General features: G+C 35.5%; 1 protein-coding gene across 5 annotated transcripts in view; it reads right to left on the bottom strand.

Moving 5' to 3' along the window:
• RAD18 (RAD18 E3 ubiquitin protein ligase) overlaps positions 1-24,588 on the bottom strand; it is a 104,327-nt gene that overhangs the window by 61,738 nt on the left and 18,001 nt on the right. For all 5 annotated transcript variants that reach the window (XM_019748236.3, XM_019748235.3, XM_019748237.3 and 2 more), the window contains 3 exons: positions 12,603-12,940; positions 10,593-10,692; positions 6,036-6,220 (listed from right to left, as the gene is read on the bottom strand). In XM_019748236.3, the coding sequence (XP_019603795.1) occupies positions 6,036-6,220; positions 10,593-10,692; positions 12,603-12,940 (623 nt within the window). The remainder of the gene's footprint in view (positions 1-6,035; positions 6,221-10,592; positions 10,693-12,602; positions 12,941-24,588) is intronic.

Raw genomic sequence — 24,588 nt, 5'->3', positions numbered from 1 at the left:
GAGAAACAGTAATTCATAAAGAAAATGGGGCAAATACTAATTGGTAAATCTGTATAAAGGGGATATGTATGTTCTTTATGACAGTATTTCAACTTTCCCTTAAGTTCAAAATTATTTTCAAGTAAAGTTTTTTAAAAAGAATGCAAAATTAAGACTTTTTCAGATAAAACCTGAGAGAATTTGTCTCAACAGTACATCTGTACTACAAGAAATATTAAACTTTTTCAGGCCAAAAGAAAATGACATCAGATGGATCTTAGCAAAGAAATGAAGACTACGAGAAATCGTAAATATGTAGGCATGTACAGAGTTTTTCATTTTTTATTTTATTTAAAAGAAAACTGGGGGTGGCCAGATGGCTCAGTTGGTTAGAGTGCAAGCTCTGAACAACAGGGTTGCTGCTTCGATTCCCACATGGGCCAGTGAGCTGCACCCTCCACAACTAGATTGAAGACAACGAGCTGCCGCTGAGCTTCCAGAAGGGTGGCGGGATGGCTCAGTTGGTTAGAGTGTGCGCTCTCAACAAGGTTGCCAGTTCAATTCCGGCATGGGATGGTGGGCTGTGCCCCCTGCAACCAAAGATTGAAAACGGCGACTGGACTTGGAGCTGAGCTGCGCCCTCCACAACTAGATTGAAGGACAACGACTTGGAGCTCTTGGGCCCTGGAGAAACACACTGTTCCCCAATATTCCCAAATAAAAAATTCAAAAATAAGAAAACAAAACTGACAGTTTAAAGCAAAAATGGTAACAAGATATTATGGGGTTTGTAATACATATAGAAGAAAAATCTATATGACAATAACAAAACAAAAGATGAGAGTTATAAGGTCCTTACATTATACATATAGTATATTATTTTAAGGCTGCGATAAGTTTAAGATGCATATGGCAAACTCCAGAATAATCATCAAAATAAACAGAGGTATAGCTAATAAGCCAATACTGGAGATAAAACAGAAAACTAAAAAATAATCAAAAAGAAAACAAGAACAGAAACAAAAAAACAAAGGATAGGGCAAATAGAAAACAAAGAGCAATATGGCAGACCTAAACCCAACTAAAGAGATTAAATAAAATGAAAATGGTTTAAACCCTACAATTTAATCGTATATCTTGTCAGATTCAATTTAAAAAGCAAATCTAAACCATATACTGCTTACAAAAAATCCCCACAGTGCAAATATGACACAATAGGTTTAAAGAAAAAGAATGAACTAAGATAAATTAAAGTGGCTATATTCATATCAGATAAAGTAGATTTCCAGATAAGGAATATTATCAGGGACAGAGACAAATATTTCATAATAATAAATAGGTTAACTCGTCAAGAAGACACAATAATACTAAATGCACATACACCTAATTACTAAGATTCAAAATGTAAGGAAAACTAAAAATATTGAAGGAAAAATTTATAAACATACTTGGCTATTTCAATAAGCCTCTCAGAAACTGATAGAACAGTAAACATAGAATCAGTAAGGATATGGAAGACTTGAGCATACTATCAAGCAACTTTACATAACTAACATTTATAGATCATCGAACAAAAAATGCAGAATTTCCAGCTGCTTATGGAACAATCACCAAAGAAGACCTGATGCTAAGTTATAAAATAAGTCTCAATAAATGTAAAAGGTATGAAATCATACAGAATTGGTACAATGGAATCAAATTAGAAATGAATAGTAAAAAGATCTCTGGGAAATATTTAAATATTTGGAAATTGAAAACACTTCTAAATAACCCATGGTCAAAGAAGAAATCACAATAAAAATTAGAAAATAATTCAACTGAATGAAAAAGAAAAAATACAACACATCAACATTTATGGATGAAGGTAAAACAGTTACTTAGAGGAAAATCTGTAGTTTAAAATACATTAAAAGAACAATCTGAAATTAATTACCTAAGCTTCCACCATAAGAAACTACAAAAAAGACCAAATTAAACCTAAAAGAAAGTAGATAAGAAATAACAAGGATAAAAGTGGAATTCAATGAAATACAAAAAGAATAAAAATGGAGTTCAATGAAACACAAAACAGACAAAAACAAATCAAGAAAAAAAATCAATGAAACTGAAAGCTGGATCTTTTTTTTGGGGGGGGGGAAGCAGTAAAATTGATAACCTGTAGGCAAACCAATCACACAAAAAAGAGAGAAGACACATTTCAAATATCAAAAGTGAAGGGACATTACCACAGATCCCACAGACATTACAAGGCTAACGAGAGAATGTTATTTAAAAAAAAATGGTAAATTATAAATTCATCAACTTATATAAAATGTATACAATACTTGCTAAAGATGAATAGTGGGTTTAATACTCAAAAATTAATCAATGTAATGCAAATCAAAACCACAATGACACACCACTTCACACCCACTACTAGGATGGCTATTACAGAAAAGACAAAATAACAAGCGCAGGCAACAATGTGGAGAAACTGGAACTCTCATATACTTACTACTAGTGGGATATAAAATGCTGCAGCCACATTGCAAAACAGTCTGGCAATTCCTCAAAATGTTCAAATAGAGTTACCAGTTGACCCAGCAATTCCACTCCTAGGTACATATCCACGAGAAATGAAACCATGTTCACACAAAAACACGTACATGAATGTTCCTAGCAGTATTATTCATAACAGCCAGAAAGTGGAAAATTCCCAGATGTCAATCAAATGATGAATGGGCCAAAAATGTAGCATATGCATACAATGGAATATTATTCAGCAATAAAAAGGAATGAGGTACTGACCATGGATAAACCTTGAAAACACGTTAAGTAAAAGAACAGTCACAAAAGGCCCCAGACTGTATGATTTCATTGAAATAAAATGACTTCCAATTTCCAGCTCTGCTTATAAAGAGCTTGAAAGCTGCCACTCAGTCCTAAAAACAAGTTAAAGGCCGAACAGAGCCAATGGACCTCTCAGAGTGCAAAATGGTGTAGCCATTTGAAAAAGTTTGGCAATTTCTGGTATTTTTAAGCATACACTGAATATATGACCCAGCAATTCTACTCCTGGGTATTTACCCAAGAGAAATGAAAACATGGCTATACAAAAATCTGTTAAGTCCATGTTCATAGCAGCTTTATCCATAATAGTCAAAAATTGGAGACAGTCCACTTATCCATTAATGTGTGAATGGACACACAAACTGTAGTACAGCCATACAGTGACACACTGCTCAACAATAAAAAAGAATAAACTACTAATAAATGCAGCAACATGGAAAAATCTCAAAAGTTTTGTGCCAAATGTAAGAAACCAGAGAAAAGACAACATACTGTACAATTTGTATAACTCCATTTATTTGGCATTTTAGAAAGGGCCAAATTTTAGGGACATAAAAGATATCAGTATTTCGCAGGGCTTTAGGGGGAGGGGGAGGAAATTGAGAAGCTACTAAGAGGCTGAGGAACTTTTGGGGGTGAATAAAATATTCTATATGTTGACTGAAGTGATGGGTAAATGGCTATATACACATTTGTGAAACTTATTAAACTGTACACTTTAAAAGAATGAGTTACATTGTAAGTAAATTATTCCTCAATTTTTAAAATGGACGCGAAGTGAGGCTTCCAGTGAAGATGGTAGAATAGATACACACTGCTCACCTCCTCCCAGACCGTATCAAAATTACAACTAAACCACAGAACCATCATTGAGAACCACCTGCAGTCAGGCTGAACAGAAGTCCTATAACAAAGCACACACAGGAAAAACCACATTGAGAACGACGGGAGAGGCAGGACATGGAACGGGCTGGTTGCACACCCACATGAGGCGGTTAAAAGTCAGGAGGGCTATCTCAGCAGCGGAGGTCCCTGGTGGAGCGCAGGGTCCTAGCCTCACACCAGGCTCCCCAGCCCAGGGTTCCAGTGCTGGGTAGAGAAGTCCCCGTAACTTCTGGCTATGAAAACCAGCAGAAATTATGGCTGAGTGAGAAGGAGGGCAGGTAGAATCCTAGGTGTTTCTCTTAAAGGGCCCACACAGAGAGGCACTTAAGAACTTCTCAAATGAAGCCATTAAGAGAGTGAAAAGGTGAAATGAAAGATGGGATTAAATATACATACATCCAGCAAGATTTGTATCCAGAAAATTTCATGTACTCCCACAAATAAGAAAAAAATAGATCTACAGCATAGAAAATGGGGCATAAGACTTAAATGGGTATTTTACCCATGAGGATATCCAGATGGCCAATAAGCATATAAAAATGTGCTGAACATTTTAAGTCATTAGGGAAATGCAAATTAAAAACATAACGACTACTACCACGGATCCACTAGAATAGCCAAACTGGAAAACTGACTACACTAATGTTGTCAAGGATGTGGAAAAACTGGTACTCTCAGATCCTCCTGCTGAGAGTGTACATTGGTACTGAGCTTCTGGCTGTATCCATGAAAGCTGAACATCTGCAAAAAGATAACAGAACAATTCCACTCCTAGGTGTATACATATATATCCAAAAAAATCTGTGTGCCTATGTACACAAAGAGATACGCAAAAGATTATACACAGCAGCATAATTCTTAAGAAGAGACAGAATGGAAAAATCCAGATGTCCATCAACCACTGAATGAACAGTGAGATATATTTATACATTCGAATACTTTATAGCAACAAAAATGAAAAAAAGCATAACTGTACCCAAAAACATGGATAATCTTATAAACATAACATTGTACAAATAAAACCAGATGCAAAAGAATACATAAGCTATTTATTATTCCATTTATATAAAGATCAAGTATAGACAAAAATAGGCAAAACGAATATAGTGTTAGAAGTCCAGACGGCGGTCACCTGTGAGAAGGCAGGCAGTGACTGGGTGGTGGGAGGACAAGGGCTTCTGGGATACTGGTGGTGATCTGAGCAGTGGTTACAAAGACATCTGCCCTTTGTAAAAGTTATTTTGTGATAATTCTCCAAACAATACTTACAAGTTGTGTATTTTTCTGTTTGCATATTATACTTTCATTTTTTAAAAATTAGGCAATTCTATATGTGCTAATCATTGAAGGAACACTAAAATATGTGTGTGGTTGAATGAAAAGGACAAATCATTAAGTAATGTGTAGTCGTGTGCTATGCTGCTTAACACTAGGGATGCGTTCTGAGAAATGCGCTGTTGGGTGATTTTGTCACTGTGCGAACATCAGCGTGCACTCACCCAAACCTCGAGGATACAGCCTACTGTACACCTGGGCCAGACAGCATATATATAGCCTATTGCTCCTAGGCTCCAAGCCTAGAGAGCGTGTTACTGTACTAAATACTGTAGGCAACTGTAACACAACGGCAAGTACGTGTGTAGTATGTTGTACTACAACTTCACAAGGACTTCACTAGGCAACAGAAACTTTTCACCTCCATTATGATCTTATGGGACCACTGTCCTATCTGCAGTCCACTGTTGGCTGAAACGTCGTTATGCAGCCTATGACTATAAAATACTAATTTTATAAAGTAATGATCAAGGACATGTGTTTGTGTACAATAATCATAATGGTAACATTTACTGAATGCTAACTACTTGCTAAGGTATTGTGCTCAGCACTTCACATGCATTTTGCCATTTATGCCTCTCAAAAACACTATGAAGTAGTGTTTTGAGTAGTAGTTTTGAGAGGCATAAAATAACCCTTATTTTATGGATGAGAAAACTGAGATGATAAAGAACTGACCCAAAGTCACGCAGTCATAGAATTGCAAAACTGGGATAATAAGCCAGGCTCTAGATCAACTCTTCATCCTACACTATCTCTGGAAAGACACATAGGAAACTGGCAGCAGTGACTGCTTCTGAGAAGGGAATGGGGACGGAGAGACTGGCTGAGAGAACAGCTGGCTTATCAGAGTATACTCTAGGTACTACTTAAAGGAATACATTTGCATGTCTTACGTATTATCAAAAATGTATTTATTAAAAAATTTTTTCTATGGTTTATAATCCGAGCTACACAAAACTGCTTTATCCAGAAGACAAGCATAACTCATTATTTTATTACTTTACCTGATTTAGGATGCAAAGCATCGCACTGGGCATTGTACATATGTACAAATTCTTGGTGCCTTTTAATGAGCTGTTGTTTATTTCCTTGAATAGATAATCCATGCTGTTTTAGCTTTTTCTTTAAATCGCGATCTGAGAGCAAGTTATATACAGTTTTGGGCAGCGGCTTCCTTTTGTGAACAGAACTGAAAAGGGGGAAAAAAGAGATCACTGAAGGTTATTGTGAATTATCAAACGCTTTTCATGTAAAGCAGTAATTTACGTTCTGATGCAATACCAGGGTGACTGGGAGAACAATAGAATCATCAATATACAAATGGGAAAGAGAATGATGAAATTTGCAAACGAAGTCAACAGCGTTCAACATGATCCATGCGAGGTGCCAGTGGGACATTCAGATAGGGGGGTCTCGGTGGCAGCCAAAACTTAGAGAAACTGAGGTCTCAGAAAGAGGTCAGACCTAAAGATGTAGACCTGGGGCTCGCTTTGAAGGCTTGTGGACTACACGCTATGAGAACTTCACTTAGAATCACACTTAGGTATATTTGTTCAATTCTCTACCTCTTTAAAGCATGTTTTTCCTACAATTTGCCCAAGGTTTCCTGCAAAATCTCTGTAAAACCCAGTTACTTCAGATGATTAGAGTACAAATGTTACTGAGTATCAAGCTATAGACTTAACAATATTATCATATATATATAGCTTTGTTAGAAAAAGTTGATCCATAGACAAACTGCCCCCTCAAACCCAAGACAATCACTTCGCAAAAGCACTAGATGAAATAGAAGAAGACCTGTTGGGATGATTGGCTTTACCCACTCAATAACACCAATGAAAAAAGGATTCAGAAAGTTGATGGGTACATGTCATTCTTGTGGCATCATTTTCAAAGAACACAATTAAAAACAACAGCCAAAGAACACAACAGTGTTTGTTCTCAACTTCAATTAATTATATTAACAAATATATAAGACATTATAGGAAGTGTATTAGCAAAATCACCACCTGGTTCTTCATTCTATTTGCATAATTAATACACCGATAAGCATAAGCTACAATTTTAAATATAACCAAGCCCTATGAAATGATTTTCTTCTACTCCCTCCAAAATACCAGTTTGTTAAAATGGAATGGACGTCATGTTGCCTAAGGGTATCAATGACTTGAGACAATTTTATAAACAGGAACTCCTCAGTGAGTTTCAATCTGATTATAACCTGGTTCTCCAAGTATATGGCAATTGGGTGCTTAATAAATATATAGTCAAGGTAGTTGTTAAAATTATAATCATTCTAAAATGAAAGTATCAGAGGTTCAGGTAAAAATTAGTAAGAACTTGAAAGCAATAGATTTTTCCAAAGAAACAAGATATTACAGAAGACTTCCATAGAACTGCTCACAAAAGGCCATGCTACCCAAACTTCAGTGTATCTCAGAACCACTTGGAGAGCTTATTTGAAATGCAGATTCTCAGTCACTTCTCCACACCAACCCCCAACTCTGATTCTATCCTGAAATAGAGACCTAAAATCTGTATTAACAAGGTTCCACAGGGTAAGTCTGATGCAAATGTAAAGATCATACTGAGAGAAACAGCACAGTTGAATAGATTGGAAAAAAAAACCCAGACATTTCTCTATTAACCAACAGTACCATTCCCTGGCTAAATTATTTCTTTTACACTCTATCAATTCTAAAAGCCAGAGATAATTACTTAACTGTAGAAAGCTGCAAACCCTCAACAGATTACATTTTTCTGAAAATTGTTCTTCTCATAGAATGACAGACAGCCCATTGAACTCCAGAAACTGATAAGAATATGGCTAAATAAAATCACAGTAGGTAGCCAGAGCTGAGACATGCAGTAGTTTATACAAGCACATTGTGAGGGACAATTCATGAAGGCTGTATATCTAAAACATTCATTTTATCAAGGATAGGTGATTAAATGTATGACTATGAAATTCTAATAGCAAACTGTACTGGTTACTGCCATTTACAATGAAAAGCACCAGCAGAAATCAACAATTTCTATCAAGAATTTTAAAATATGAAGCCTGATAAATGTTCCCCCAAAACATGAAAATGACATTGCTCTTTCTTCCATGATTTAGTGAAACTCAGTAATGCATTTAAGGGTCCTCAGACTCTGAAGACATCAAAAGGAAGAGTATTCTCTGAATCAACTCTGATACAAAGCTACATAGAATGAGTTAAGGCCTGTCATCCACACAGAGGAAATGGCCTGTTAGGACACCATGGAGAAAATTTTTTAAATGTCAGACACTCTTAGTGACCAGACCCCAGGAACAGGATGTAACTTCTTTATAGAGAAATGTGGCTCAATGTTTTCCTAAGTGTATCTTCACAAATACTCATTTTGCAAGATGTGAATTATGAGGACAAAAAGGTTTTGGGATCAAATAAACTTAGGAATTACTGGATTAAAGAAAATCCAACAATTATCTTTAATGTAGGGCTTCTCAGAGCCTTCAATACACTAACTTATTTAATCTTTTCCTGAGAGAGAGAGAGAGAGAATATGCAGTGCTTCTAAGTTGTATAACAGAGCAATGGCAGGACCATAGCATTCCATGGAGTAGGATCTGGAACCACCAATGGAACTTGAACTTAATTATTCATGGACAAGTATGTCTTTGGATTAATTGACAGTTAAACGTGTTCGAAGAAATATGAAGGGTGCATCTACAAAAAGAGTAGTCCAATCAGGATATCAGTGCTGATTCCCACTCCAAGGAGAAAACACTCGGCTTCTATATTCCCAACTTCCTTTAGGAGGAAACATTTCTAAAGAGAAATATAGGTCCTCAGATTCTCATGGTTTATGAGAAATAACCCTCAGGATGATCCAGTTTCATTTATTCCAAAACTCAACTAAGCAACCTAAAAAAATCTAAGCTTTTTTCTCATCGACAATTTTACCCACTAGGAGGGAGTGTGGTACAATGAAACTCTGCAGGGATTTGTTGCAGAGCGAGATCAGTGGAGGTATCTCGGGGACTAGAGCCACAACGGATAACAAGCAGGAAGGGAGGGAGAGTGGGGAGGTCCGGTGGGCAGCACAACCCCAGGGCCTCCATCTCTACTTCAATGCAGAAGGGCCAATTTCATCTCTTTTGTATGTTATGCTTCACTGTAAGATTTCACTTGGAAAAGAAAAGGTTTTGCTAGGAGGAAAATGTTTCCTATCAAGCTAAAAACACGACAATGAGAATTGTCAAATAATAATAACCCCACTTAAACTAATAAAGCATCATTGTGCTTTATATGTTAGCTTTTGTTATAACAGCATGAGTTTATCCCTTAGAACCAGAATTCACTCCAGATTCACTCATAAAAATGAAGCGACACCACTTTATCTTTAATCACAAAAAATAATAAAAGGCCCTGCCTCATTAGGATGGTTTTTGGAAAATACTCTTCCAAGTCCTTTCAATACAGACCAAACATAAAAGCCAATCCTTCTATTCATCCCCACCTCCCAGTTTTCCTCCTTTCCTTTTCCAGATCTCTCTGAATTATCACCTATTCTTTCCCCTTCCCTCCTGTTTCAGAAAGGTTCTTTCTACACATCAGGGACAACTGCATTACTGGACTCCATCTCTTACGCTCCCCATCTTGTTCCATCTATTATCTGCTCTCTCCCTGGAGACAGAAGGAGAGAGACTGAAGGCTTAAACAATTACTATTTTAAAAATTAAAATCTCCCTTGATCTTGACACTTACTCCTTCCCCAAACTACCATCTCATCTGTCCTTCCATTCACCACCAGACTCCTCTAACGTGCAGCTTCTGCTTCCTCATTATCTTCATTAACCACCGAGTCCTTAACATTTTGTAATTGAACTTTGAATAAAATTTCATTCCTAAACAACTTATATGTATAACCATAGTGGCCTATTTTTTAATTACTATGACTTTGATATGCAAGGGAGGCAAAATAGAAGTTTGGGTGCAAATATTGAGTTGACAGCTTAGTTACGTCACCCGGGTGGTTGAGGGCTAGGAGATGAGGACATTCCATTTCATATACACCCTTCTGTACCTTTTAATGTCATATGTATATAACTGCCAATTTGGGAAAAAAATCGTTTTTGAAAAAGCTTGATTTAAAATTTAAAAATAATTAATTTCTGAACATCTTAAGACCCAAAGAAAGATTTTATATGTTCTATACTCAGAGTCTAACCTTGCTCTTTCTTTGGCCCAGGGGCTTTAAGGTAGTTTTAAAACTCTAAGAGAAGAAAACAAGTTTAAAAAGAATTTAATCCTAAATCACTAATTTCTTGTTAAGTCAAATTTGGTTAGCAGTTAAATTCAATACAGTTAATTATATTTGGCAAAGTGGGAGCTGAGGAAAGAACAGGAGAGGAAACGGAAGTTGACTAACAGGATTAAAGGAAAGAGCAGATGGGAGAGGGACTCCCACAACTGGTCACTATGATAAAATGGATATTGTATTTTCTTGTCTCAAATTTATAAAACACAAGAGGCATCTAGCTATAGTAGCTCAATGGTTATACTTGACTTTCTTACCTTCTGAGGCTTTCCTTCTTCTCTTCACGTGATAAACAGTTGTCTAAGTGCTTATTAATGTGATGTTCTGAAACATTAACCCCGCAAACAGGACAATCCACTGTATTTTTTTAAAAAAAAGAAAGACAGACTTTATTGTTTGTTGAATGGACAAAAATAATATGACATGGCATCTTTCGGAAATTGCGATAAAAAACAGAATTCCAACCTTAACATGCACTTAGAAAAGCAGAAGAGAAAAAGAATGACACCTGAGGGCAATAGGAATGGGAGACTGGTTACTGGGCAATGATTGAATTATGAGAAGTCACCTCATTCAAATCCTGGTCCTCGAGACTGCAAAGAAGTTTGGAAATTTGTTTATTAGAAAAAGTCCTTTCTACCAAGGTGTGACCACACTATAAAACTAATCTTAAGTTTTCCCAAGTCTTAGGAGCAATCCACCCCTGTTCAGTGCCAAAGCAAGCATAACAACTTGAGTAAGGCCTACTTGGCTGGGAGCAAGGTAGAGGGGGTGGGGTGGGAGTCATGCGGCTGGATTAAAGCATTTATTGGTTTGGGCCAACTACTGCTCAATTTATCAATGGTTACAAATGTGTTAATTTAGTTCTCATTTGTAATTACAAATGCAATGTTAAAATTAAGAACCGCAATCATTCTCAAACTGTTTCTTGGAGTTGCGGGGATCTGTGGAGGTATCTTGGGGCCTAGAGGCCACCATGGATACCAGGCAAGGACGAAGGGGGAGCTCAAGTGGAGCAGCACAATCCCTAGGCCCTCCACCTCTAATGCAATAGAGCCTATTTTATCCCTTTTATTGTTATGGTTCGTTATAAGATTTCATTTGAAAAAATGATTCTGCTAGGGGAAAAAATTTAACTATCAAACTAGAAACACAACATTAAGAACTGTAAACTGATACTTACCGAAGATAAGGTGTGCTAGGAAATGCAAGTAAAAGTCACACATCCTTAGGAAATTTAAACACTTGAGTACTAATAAACTAATTTCAATCTAAATTTAATAGCTACTAATAGCCCTGCACTGTGTGTGTTATGAATATACCAAAGATATCTAAGCCACAGTCTGTACCTAAAAGGTGCTCTGAACTTCACTAGCAAGAAAAGACATGAAACAAAAGGCTAAACAAGCTGACCCACTCATCAAAAAGCTAAGCAAATTGTACACAGATAGTTCAGAAAGCAAGTGTTGTAACATTTTAGTAATGTGATCTATCAGTATTATCTACCATAACTAAAGAGCGGTTAGAAGCTAGATAGAGTCTAAAAGGCAGAACACGGGTCGGCAAACACTGTTAGTAAAGGGCCAGGTAGTAAAGGTTTGAGGCTTTGTGGGCCAGATGGTTTCTGTCACAGCTACTCAACTCTGTCATGTGGCATGAAAGCAGCCATGACAACATGTAAACAAATGGAGGTAGCTGTGTTCCGGGAACCTGTACTTACAAAAATAGGTGACAAGCCAAATTTGGCCTGTAGTTTGTAGGTTGTATTCAAGGAATACAGGGGAGATCAGCCTAGCTACAGGAGTGGACTTTTGAAAGGAAAAGATGAAAAATAAGTTCGGACAGCCAGGGTAGGAGTCAAATTGTCTTAGGCTGTAACTGCCAGTCAGAACAGCCCGGAAATATTCAGGTAGTGGTACGATAAGATACATAGAGCTCTTTAAGATTAAACTAGAGCTAATATGAAGGACACGGGGGGAAATGAAAAGCTGAAAAACAGAAAGGTACTGTCATACTCAAAGTATGAACTAATTAAAATTGCTTCAGTTTTGCAGCAAGCAGCCTGAACTCCTAGTCTATAAGAAGGAGAACAAACATACCTTGACGTACTACCTGCATCAATCTATGAGACTGTTACAGGTGAAATCTGCTTTGCCCTTACTCAAATTCCTCCCCCCTCAAAAACGCTGCTTATGTATTCTTATGTCAAGGCGGATGAGAGGATTTCCATTAAATAAGAAAATAAACACGTGAAAATAATTTCCTACCTTTAGTAACTTGTTTCAAAGTTGATGTGGAGGGTACCTCAAGCACATTAGCATCTGCAATGCCTGGAGCTGTCTTTTCTACAGAAGGTGTCTCTCTGGTCTTTGCAGAAGTGCTCACATCTTTTTGAGGGCTGAATTTGCTTTCATTCTCTTTTATTAACAACTCTGAAGTAGAACTACCAGTTTCTCTGATCAAGAAATTCTCCATTAACCTGTTTCCTTGCTTTAAAGACTGTCTAAAGGCTACAGGAGTGTGTACTTTGGCAGCAAGGTTCTTTGAAGAGGAGGAAGCAGGAGAAATGGGTGACGTCTCTAAGGCAAACTGCAACAAATGATTCCTTGAAGAACAAAAAACACAACAGATAATTAAGATATCAAGTTACATATAAGTTAACTGACATAAGCTGTTTCCCCAATTAACACTTATTTCTATGAAATATAGAACTAACTCCATAATGATAACCAAACCAAAGTGTTTCTTGTAGAATAAAATACAAAGCAATATATCTGACTTTAAAAAGCAGCTAATCTGTCCATAAAAGAAAATGGAGGGACTTTAGATTCTTGCAATAGAGAAGAGCTGAGACGGTATGAGACTTACACTTCAATCACAAATAACTTTAAAATCTGGAAAAAAATATGTCAAACAACTGTTTGTAAGCATGGGCTTATAATCAACACAAGGCTGCTATCCCTGAGAGAAGAGAAACATGAGGTGGTCCAATATTCCTCCAAGAATTCCCCCTAGGAGCATTTTCTGGGAGTTGGGTATTATACTAAAGTCAAAACAGGGACCAGCGATCTCACTGGGTAGAGGGAAAAGAGATCAGAGTTCTAGGCAAAGATGGCTAGGATTGGAGGGACAGGATAGAGGATAGGGGATAGCCACAGAAAGGGAATCCCAGAAGTCTGCTTAGAAGATTTCAACTCCTGATCATCTCCAGGGCTACACACACATAAAATGAAACCAGGAGACCTGGTAGGAGGCAGATGCTGGGAAACTGAAATTCTAAGGTCAGAGCCCAGCCAAAGCTGAGAGACTTTGGTGAAGGCCCGAGACATTCAGTTGCAACCCCACAAAGGCCACGCCTTAGGAAGAAGGAGCTCACCCTAGAAATATAAACAAAACTGAAATAGATCAAACCTAACGAAACACTACACCATACCTAGACACAATAAAAAAGAAGAGCTGGCAATTTAACTGCCTATCAGAACAAAATTCAACATCTTTCAAAGAAAGATAATCTACACCCCTACAATATTTCACCCACAATATTCAACATACAATTAAAAATTACTAAACATACAAAGAAGGAAAAGTAGCCACTAATCAAGAGATAAAATAGCCAATGGAAGCAAATTCACAGGTGATCCAAAGAATGGAATTATGTAGAAGATAAGGATTTCAAAGTAAATATCATGAATATATTAAAGAAAAAAAAGATGAAAACAGGCAATGGATAAAAAGATAGCGTATTGTAAGAGGGAATTAAAAGCAATCCCAAGAAGGATAAAACAAAGAAAATGAAACCTAGGCATATCATAATCAAACTGCTGAAAAATCCAAAATAAAGAGAAAATCTTGTGAACAAGCAGAAAAAGTAAGACATTACCTCTAAGACATGGTTTCTCAATCTCGGTACTATTGACACTTTGAGTCAGATAATTTTTTATTGTAAGGAACTGTTTTGTGCATTGTAGGAAGCTTAGAAGCAATTATAACACCTGTCAGACTGGACTGAAAAATAAGATGCAATTATATACTGTTTAAAAGAAAATACTTTAATGTAAATATAAATACCCAGGAAGGTTGAAAATAAAAGGATGGGAAAACATGAACCACGCAAACTCTAACTGAAAGAAAGCCGATGTGGCAACATTAATAGCTGACAAAATAGACTTGAAGGCAAAATGTATTCTAAGAGATAAACAGAGACATGTCATTTGGCAAAATGATCAATTTACTTAGAAGCCATAAAAATCATAAATTATATTCACTTAATACCACAGCTTCAAAATGTATAAAGCAAAAACTGACAAAACTAAAATAGTTAATTCACAATAGTTGGCTTAAATAATAGTGCATATAAATCTAAATACCACTCTAACAATAGACAAAACACCTCTCTAACAATAGACAAAAATCAGGAAGAATACATAAGATCTGAACCAACTCAATTATTTAAACTGATGTAATTAACAAATAAAAACCATTACATCTGACAAATGCAGAATACACATTCTTTTCAAGTATACATGGCACATTTATTAGCATAGACATGCCCATAAAACAAGTCTCAACAAATTTTCAAGGACTGAAATAATTCAGTGTATCTCTTTTGACCACTGTGAATTCAAATGAAACTCAGTAACAGAAAAATAGAGTATCTTCAAATGATAAAAAATTAAGCACCACACTTCAAAATAATCCCACAGGTCAAATAACAACAGAGATTAGAAAATATTCTGAGTTGAATGACAGCACGGGAGTTTGCTAAAACAGTCCCTATAGATCAAATTATAACTTAATATAGAAAAGTTGAAAATCACATTCTAAAGCATCCAACTTAAAAAGTTAGGAAATGAACAGCAAATTGTACCCAAAGATGGAAGTAAATAATAATAGACACTAGTAGAGTAGAAAACAGGCATACAAAAGAAAATGAACAAAGTCAAAGGTGGTTCTCTGAAAAAATTAACAAAATCAGTAAACTCCTACCAAGGCTGAACAAGGAAAAATGAGTGAAAATACAAATTACAAAAACAAATAATTAAAAGGAGGCATCATTACAAATCCTGCAGAAAATGTAAGATAATAAGAGGATATTATGAATACTTTACAACAATAAATTTAAAATTTGAGACGAAATGGACAAATTCCTTGAAAAGCACTACTCATCAACACTGACAAAGGAAGAAACAGAAAACCTGAAGAGTACAATTATTTATTAAAGAAATTGAGCTGTAGTTAAAACCTTCCAAGAAGATAGCTTTGCTGGTGAATTCCACCAAATATTTAAGAAATATCAACGTTACACAAATGTATCCAGAAAAAAGAAAAATGAATGCTTCTCAACTCATATTAAAGTCAGCATAACTTGGACAACAAAATCTGACAAGCACATTATAGGAAAAAAATTATAGTCCAATGTCTCATAACTATAAACAGAAAAATACTAAATGAAATATTAATAAAATTTAGAGATAAATAAAAAAATATAATACACCACAATCAAATGGGATTTATTCCAGGAAATCAATGTAATTCACCACATTAGCAAAATAAAGGAGAAAAAACTATATAATCATCTCAATAAATGCAGAAAAAGCATTTGATAAAATTCAACACCCATTCATAATAAAAACATTCTGAAAACTAGGAAGAGAAGAAACCTTCTTCTTAATCTGATAAAAGATAATCTTCAAAAAGTCTGTGGCTAACATCATAGTCCCTAGTGAAACACAGAACATCTCCCCCTAAGATGGAAAACAATATATAAGAATGTCTACCACCATCACTTCTCTTCAAATTGTCCTGGAGCTTTTGTGGTAAAGCAAAACAAGAGATATAAAAGGTGCAAAGATTGGGAACAAGGCTTTTCATTTGCGGATGACATGATTATGTGCATAGAAAATCCACAAAAAGTCTACAAGTAACTAGAATAAGTGGATTTTTCAGGGTCACTAAACAAAAATGTCAATAAACAAAAATTAATGTCACAGCTATATACTAGCAAACAGAAAACGAATTTTTAAAATAAATACCACTTGAAATACCATCAAAAATATTAAATACCTGAGAATAAAGTGAACAAAAATGTGCATAATTTATGCCTGGAAAACTACAGGAGTGCTGAGAGAAATTTTAAAAAGGCCTAAATGGAAGGAGAACTGATTCGAGGTGTTTAAAAAAAAAAAAAAGGACTAAATAAATAGAGAGCTATCCTATGTGTGTGAACTACAAGACTCAGCAATGTTAAGATGCCCATTTCCCCACACTAATTTATAGATTCAATGCAATCCCAGTCAAAACACATGCAACTTTTTCCGGGGTGGAAATGAGACATTCATTAGAATGCTTATATGGAAATCGAAGTCCATAGAATGCCGACAATCTCAAAGAAAATCACAGTAAAAGACCAGTAAGCTTAAAGAGACAGAAAGAATATGGAACATAACGAGTCCAGAATTAGACCAACACATGTAGTCACTTGATTTATAAGAAAGGAGCCACTGCAATTTACTAAGTCTTTTAAATAAATGGTACTGGAGCAAGTGAATCTCTCAGGAAAAAAAAAAAAAATGAATCCTGACCTTTATCTCCATCACATGTAAAAATTAACTTGAATAGTTTCATAGACCTAAATGTAAAACCTAAAACTATAACAATCCTAGAAGAAAACCTACAAAAAAATCTTTGTAACCTGAGGTAGGTAAAGATTTCTAAGACAGGATTGAAAAAAAAGCAGTAATTATTGAGAGAGAGAGAGAGAAAGAGAGACTGGACTTCATCAAAATTAAAACATCTGTTCACCAAAAGACACCCTTTACACAATGAAAAGGCAAGCTACTGACACGGAGAAAAAAATATAATACATATATTTAACCAAAATACCTAAAGAACTACAAAGCAATAAGAAGAAAACAAACAATACAATTTTTATATATTGTATAAGAAACTGGGATAGACACTTTATCAAAGATATAAGAAGAGTCAATAAGCACAAGAAAAAGTACATTAGTTATCAGAAAATGCAAATTAAAACCACGAATTACCATTTCACACCCAATAGAATGCTTACAACTAAAAGGACTAACAGTACCAAATATTAACCAGGATGGGCAGCAACTGCAACTCTCATGCACTACTGGTGGGGGTGGTCCAACACAACTGGAAAACTGCCAATTTCTTATAAAGTTCAATATACATCTACCCTGTAAGCCAACAAGTTCATTCCTAGATATATACCCAAAAGAAGTGAAAATAGAAGCCTGCACAAAGATTGCACACAAATGTTCAGCTTTTACATATTTGCCATAAACTTGAAACAGTCCAAATTCGATAGGTGAATAGATAATGAAATTGTGTATACTGAACAATAGATACTATTCAGCAATTAAAAAAAAAAATCAATACTGATACAAGCAACAACATAGACAAATAACAGAAACAGTATGTGAAGCAAAGGAAAGAATAAATATATACTGTAAGATTCCATTTATATGAAGTTTAAGAACAATCTGTGAGGACAGAAACCTGAATGGTAATTGTCTATGGGGGTGGAGATTGACTAAAAGCAGAAAACGGGAGCTACAGTGATATAAATATCCTGACTGTGATGGTAATTACATAGATGTATGCGTTTATCGAAATTCAGTGACCAAAATTCAAACTGACTGTACATATTTCACTATATATAAATTTTACCACAGTTTAAAAGAATCAAGAAATAGTAAAAATAAAAACAATAACAGTAATTTCAAAAATCTCACTGATATACACTAATCAGTATTAAAGGCTAAAATTAGACTGTGAATACCAAGTGTTGGTGAAGATATGGAGCAAATGGAACTCTCATAATTTGCTAGTGCAAGTGTAATTGAAACTAAAGACACCAACCAATAAATGAATGCCTACTCTCATGCTTAGGAATTATATTTCTAGATATTTATCAAAAGACATATACACCAGAAGGCATACACCAGAATGTTCACAGCAGCAGTATTCAAAACTGGAAAAAATGCAAATGTCTATCAACAAGGAAATGGGGGAAAAAATTATATAGTATCACCTGAAATCTAAAGAGCCAGAAAATGATCAAATATTTACCACAATGACACATTATTTGATTGGATTTCCCTTTCTCTATTGGCCTAACGTCAATAAAACAACTCTATTAACACTCATACTACCCATGGGTTAGTTACCTCACTGAGCAGGAAATGGTATAAAACAAAAAAAGCAGTAATTTTTTAATTCTACCTCACTGTTGTACAGAAAGCCACAAAAGTTCTATTTACATCAAAATATCCTGCTTCATATCATATTTAATAGCCAGTCATAATCTGAATGCTCTGACCCTTTTAAATACTGGTATGTCCTGAGAGGTTCCTCAAAAAATTAAAACTAGACCTACCATATGACCCAGCAATCCCACTTCTGGGTATTTAACCAAAGAAACCCAAAACACTAATTCGAAAGATATATGTACCCCTATGTTCACTGCAGTATTAATTATAATAGCCAAGATAGGGAAGCAACCTGAGTGTCAACCAAAAGACAACTGGATAAAGAAGTCATATATATATACATGTGTGTGTGTGTGTGTGTGTGTGTATATATATACATATACATATATATGTATATACGTATACATATATATGTATATACATATATACATATATACATATATATACATATATATATATATATATATATACACAATGGACTATTACTCAGCCATGAAAAGAATGAAATCTTACCATTTGCGATAACATGGATGGACCTAGAGGGTATTATGCTAAAGTGAAGTAAGTCAGACAAAGACAAATACCATATGATTTCACTTATATGTAGCACCTAAAAAAAACAAAATACGCGAATAAACAAAACTGAAAACAAACTCACAGATACAGAGAACAAACTGATGGGAGAGGGGTTGGGAGGCTGAGTGAAAAGGTGAAGGGATTAAGAAATAAAAATTGGCAGTCATGAAATAGTCATAGGATTGTAAAGTAGAGGAATATAATCAATAATATTATAATAACTATGTATAGTGTCAGGTGAGTACTAGACTAATTGGGAGGATCACTTCATAAATTATATAAATGTCTAACCCCTATGCTGTACACCTGAAAGTAATATAATTTTGAATGTCAACTATAATTGAAAAAATTTCTAAATAATAAAAACAATTAGTCCTGAGATTAATGGGCATTTCTAATAAATATTAATTTTTTTAATATTGAGGTAGGGTGAGTAGATGTGTAGATGAATCAAGATTGTCCTTGAACTAACAAATGTGTAAGTCAGGTGATGTGTACATGAGAGTTCATTATACTATTTCCTCTGTTTTGTATACGTTTGAACTTTTCCACAATAAAAAGTTTGAAATAACAGAGGGGTAGTAGACTTGGTGGGGTTATCACTTTGTGAGGGGTGTTAATGTCTAATCATTACGTTGTTTTGTACACCTAAAACCAATAAAAAAAAGTTTGAAATGAATAAAAGCTGCAGTGGGAGGAAAACTTTAAGGATCTTCACCTTAGTGAGGGAACAGAAATAAAATAAAAATACAGAGCTACAATTATTAAGTCTCTTCCTTCTAGGATCTGGATTTGGTACAAACAAGGGTTCTAAGAAAAGCTTTCATCTCATTACACTAAAGTAACGCACACACTATTTAACTAATGCACAAAACTGTCACTGATAAAGCACGTCCACATTATCACAGGGATAGATCGTTTCAGCTAGGTGTCTACCCTAAAGATAACTCTTTTTGCTTTTATTCACAATTCCGATGAATCTTACTCTTCTAATTTGCTCTCTTACTTCAACACATGCCAATAAAGAATCTGGCAGACAGGTGCACCATTACAGTGATAAAATTATGCCCCATGCTAAAATTAAAATCCATTAATTTCTTCATGTGCCTGCCATTCTCGGCAGTGGAAATGTAATAGATAACAAAACAGTCTCTGTCATCATGAAGCTTACACTATCGTAAGGGAAGAGAGAATACACATAACGCAAGTGAAAAGTGCTATGGAAAAGCAGATGAAACCACGTATGAACAGGGGATAAGCTTGATACTCTTTACAGGATGGTCACAGAAGAAGTCACTGAGAAGATGACCCATGAAAAACAGAGTTCAAAGCAAGTGGAGGACTACATCATGTGGAAACTCTGTTTCACCTAGAAATAACAATAAGCAAAGTCTCTAGGGTCTGAGTAGATTAACATGTTTGAGAAACAGTAAGAAGGTCAATGTGATTGGAGCTGAATAAACAAGGGGGAGAGATGAAGTTAGAGAGGGAGCCTATTATGCAGGAAGCAGAGGACTGCACTGACAGGATGGAGGCTTTTGCTCCAAATGAGATGGGAAACCACCTCTGGACGGTACTGAGTAGGACCTGACTTTTCATTTTAAAGGATCACTCTGGTTGCTGCCCTCATGGACTTTAAGAGGGCAAGAGAAGAAATAAGAAGACCACTAGGAAGTGTCACAGTCATCAAGGCTGACGCTGGTATGGACAGAGTATTGGTAAGGTGATGAAAAGCTGTCAGATTCTGGAAGTATTTTAAACACAGAGCCAACAGGATTTACTGATGGAATGACCAAGTGTGAGAGGGGTCGGGATGACTCCAGGGGTTTTGGTCTGAGCAAATGAAAGGATGGAGCTCCTTTTACTGAGATGAGGAAAACGGAGCAGCAGATTTGGAGTGCGGGTTGGGGGACGGCATAGGGAATTAGAGGAGCTTAGTATGGGCCACGCTAAACAAGAGTTGTTTTTAAGAGGTTCAAGTAAAGATGTGAGATAAGTTGGATACATGAGGCTGAAGTTTTAAGGCGAGAGCTGGGTGAAGATATAAATTTGAAAGCCATGAATGTACAAATAGTATTCAAAACCAAGAGACTGTTTATGGTAACTCATGTACTTTGAAAATGAGCTGGGTTAAAATATTAATTCCAAAATTGATACTTACACTTACTTAAAGTGAATTGGTAATTTTTCCTATAATTTCCATTGCTCCTATGAATTTATATTAAAGTAAGCTGGTATTACAATGCCTGACAGCATTCACCATACACACTCATATATTTTTTTTGTACGAATTGTGGGCTTTCAGAAAATTGTGATTCAGTCAAGTATAGGAAAACCTTGCCATTTGTTAACTATATAATAACCCTACCTCTTCAGAATGTGGCTAAGAATCAAGAGTCAAAATAGGTCTTTGGGTCAACAGGGACAGTCCTAAAATCCACGTAACCAACTCCATGGACATCAACTACTATAAAACTCCCTGCAAATGCTTATTCTGATCTGAAACATGCAAACGGCAATCTAGGACTGTTTAACTGAACAGGGAGAGGCCTACCAATGCACAAATTCTTATTAGCATCATAGGACATCAACGCATAATAAGGCAGCACAACACAAACATAGGTAAAATATTTATGATAATAATATAATAATACGGATCCCTTTTTAGTTTCCTTTGTTCCAGGTACTATGCTCGGTATCTTTCAGTATTACTCTCATTTCTAATCCTTTACAATCCCTCAAAGTATCGAGAATGTTATTCCCATTTTTCAGATGTGGAACAGAGGCCAAAGAGGCTTAGTATCTTGTTTACACTCACGTCAGGGCCGAGACTAGAACCAAGTTCTGTCTGAATCCAAAGCCAGTGTGCTTCAAACTATCCCTTACAAAAAGGTGAAATTATAATCTACATATTCTTGTGAGATGCTAGTGGAATTATCTATTACAATTATCCTCTAAAATGTTTAAATTCTTAAACATGAAGTAAGTACATGGAGAAAAATTCATACCTCCATGGTGAATAAACAAAGCAATAAATGATGCTCTACACTGTTAATTCATAAAAATAATGATAGAAATGTAGACTGGTTGCTGTGCAAAAATATAGAAATATTTCGTACTTAGGTCAAGAATGGTGGTCCACTAAAACAAACATATTCTAATTAAATTTTGTTCAACACAACAGTTTCTTAGAATTATTTTTAAAACTGAGTCAAGAAAAAAAAAAAGAGTTGTTTTTGAAAATAAAAGGCCACAGTTAAAAGAAAATGTAAGCTCTGCATGTCAGCCTGTGTCTGAAAACCTTTAGAATTATTCCCAATACCCTTTTGTTATTCCGTTTAGAATATTATAAAGTTTTAAAAATCATGTTATAAAATGGCAATAGAAAGAAAAAAGCAAAATCAACAAACAATATAAACATCTTACATTTTCTCATAAAATTAAACCTCCTCCCTTGTCAATCTCAAACCAGATTTTAAACAAGTAATGAAAATTATCAGTTTGAATTTCATTCCTAATTTTGCAAATGAAATACCACAGCAGGTTAGCTATGACAAATGTCCAAGAAATGTTCACCATAAGCCAATTCCAAGAAGACAAACACAGGGAGAAGCAAATGATAAAATCCACCCTACCACACCCGCTATAATGAATAATTAAATAGCTACTCATTTTGAGAGGGTGGGGAGAAGGGAAAAGTTCAGTCATTCCAAGGCCAAGGCCTCCCTTTAAATTATCAAAAGGCCTCAAAAAATTACGAATAGAATTACCATGTGACCCAGCAATCCCTCTCCTGGGTATCTACCCAAAAAATCTGAAAACATTTATACATAAAGACACGTGTGCTCCAATGTTCATTGCAGCTTTGTTTACAGTGGCCAAGACATGGAAACAACCGAAGTGTCCTTCGATAGATGAATGGATAAAGAAGTTGTGGTATATATACACAATGGAATACTATTCGATGGTAAGAAAAGATGATATAGGAACATTTGTAACAACATGGATGGATCTTGAGAGTTTAATGCTAAGCGAAATAAGTCAGACAGAAAAAGCAGAGAACCATATGATTTCACTGATATGTGGTACATAAACCAAAAACAACAAAAGAACAAGACAAACAAATGAGAAACAAAAACTCATAGACACAGATAATAGTTTAGTGGTTACCAGAGGGTAAGGGGGTTGGGGGGTGGAAGATGAGGGTAAGGGGGATCTAATATATGGTGATAGAAGGAGAACTGACTCTGGGTGGTGAACACACAATGGGATTTATAGATGATGTAACACAGAACTGTACACCTGAAATCTATGTAATTTTACTAACAATTGTCACCCCAATAAATTTTTTTTAAAAAAAGGAAAAAAACAAATAAAATAAAAATAAATAAATAATCAAAAGGTCTCTGAACCCAAAGACACTGATCGTTTCTCTTCAACATACAGATGTTCTTTGTAACTCTTCCTTTTTCCTAGCAGAGAGGTTGTTATGCTTCTAGTACCAACTGAAGAAAAAAAATAGCCCTGAGATTCAATTGTACTGTCTCAGAGAAAATCAAAGAGTCAGTAAGTTCCTTTCTAAAAGATATGTCTCCATCTTTTCTCATCGGCTTCAAAATCTGACTGGTAACAGACTTTAAAATGAAAAAAGCAATAACTTTAATTATGAGACTCAGACAATCTCAGTTTCTTAATCTATGAAAGCACACCATCTTTTTATGACTTTGTTTAGGGAAATAACTAACCAGTCAACTGTCATATTAGGTAATGTCATATTAGGTAAGTTCAGAGTACTAAATTGGATCATTTTTAGGATGCAAACCAATGAATAAATGTGCAATTCTATTGGAAGAAATCTCTTTACATTTTTAGAAGTAATGCATTATACCACCAAGAATGCCCCCAGCAGCCTGGAAGTCATACACTTAAGTAGGTGGGCACCTAACCATTAAGTTAACACAGTATATTCCTAATAAAAATTCCTGCTTGATTTGCATGATTAAAACAAAAAATAATTCAAGATACTATTTGGTATAACGTGCCTTTTTAGATCCCTTTGGGTGACCAAACTCACTGCCACCATGCACTTGCCAGTTCAGAAGTAAAATTACACTTCTGCGCTTTACAAAGTGCCAATGACATATTTCATGTGGCATATCATTTTATACATACTAAGTAAATCAGATTAAGAATTAATGGATTAATATGTAACCGACACAGAATATGTGTGTGCATAATGGGTTAGTATACACATATGTATGCATGCATCTGTTACCCAGCTTTGTCCACTGAGAGGACATAGAAGCACTGACATTCCAGTAACAATGAGCACAGCTGGCTCCAGACCCTGACTTCTAAATACCATTCTCCAGTAAAAGTAATCAGGGCTCCTTAGGAAAATGGCCGACTCTAGGGCTAGGGCAGGAAAAATAAGATGAAG

Source organism: Rhinolophus sinicus, chromosome 5 (genome assembly GCF_057876585.1).
Source record: "Rhinolophus sinicus isolate RSI-liver-muscle chromosome 5, RSI-T2T, whole genome shotgun sequence".
In the NCBI taxonomy this organism is placed as follows: Eukaryota; Metazoa; Chordata; class Mammalia; order Chiroptera; family Rhinolophidae; genus Rhinolophus; species Rhinolophus sinicus.
The sequence above is the reverse complement of the archived record's forward strand: the minus strand, read 5'-3'. Positions and strand labels throughout refer to the sequence as shown.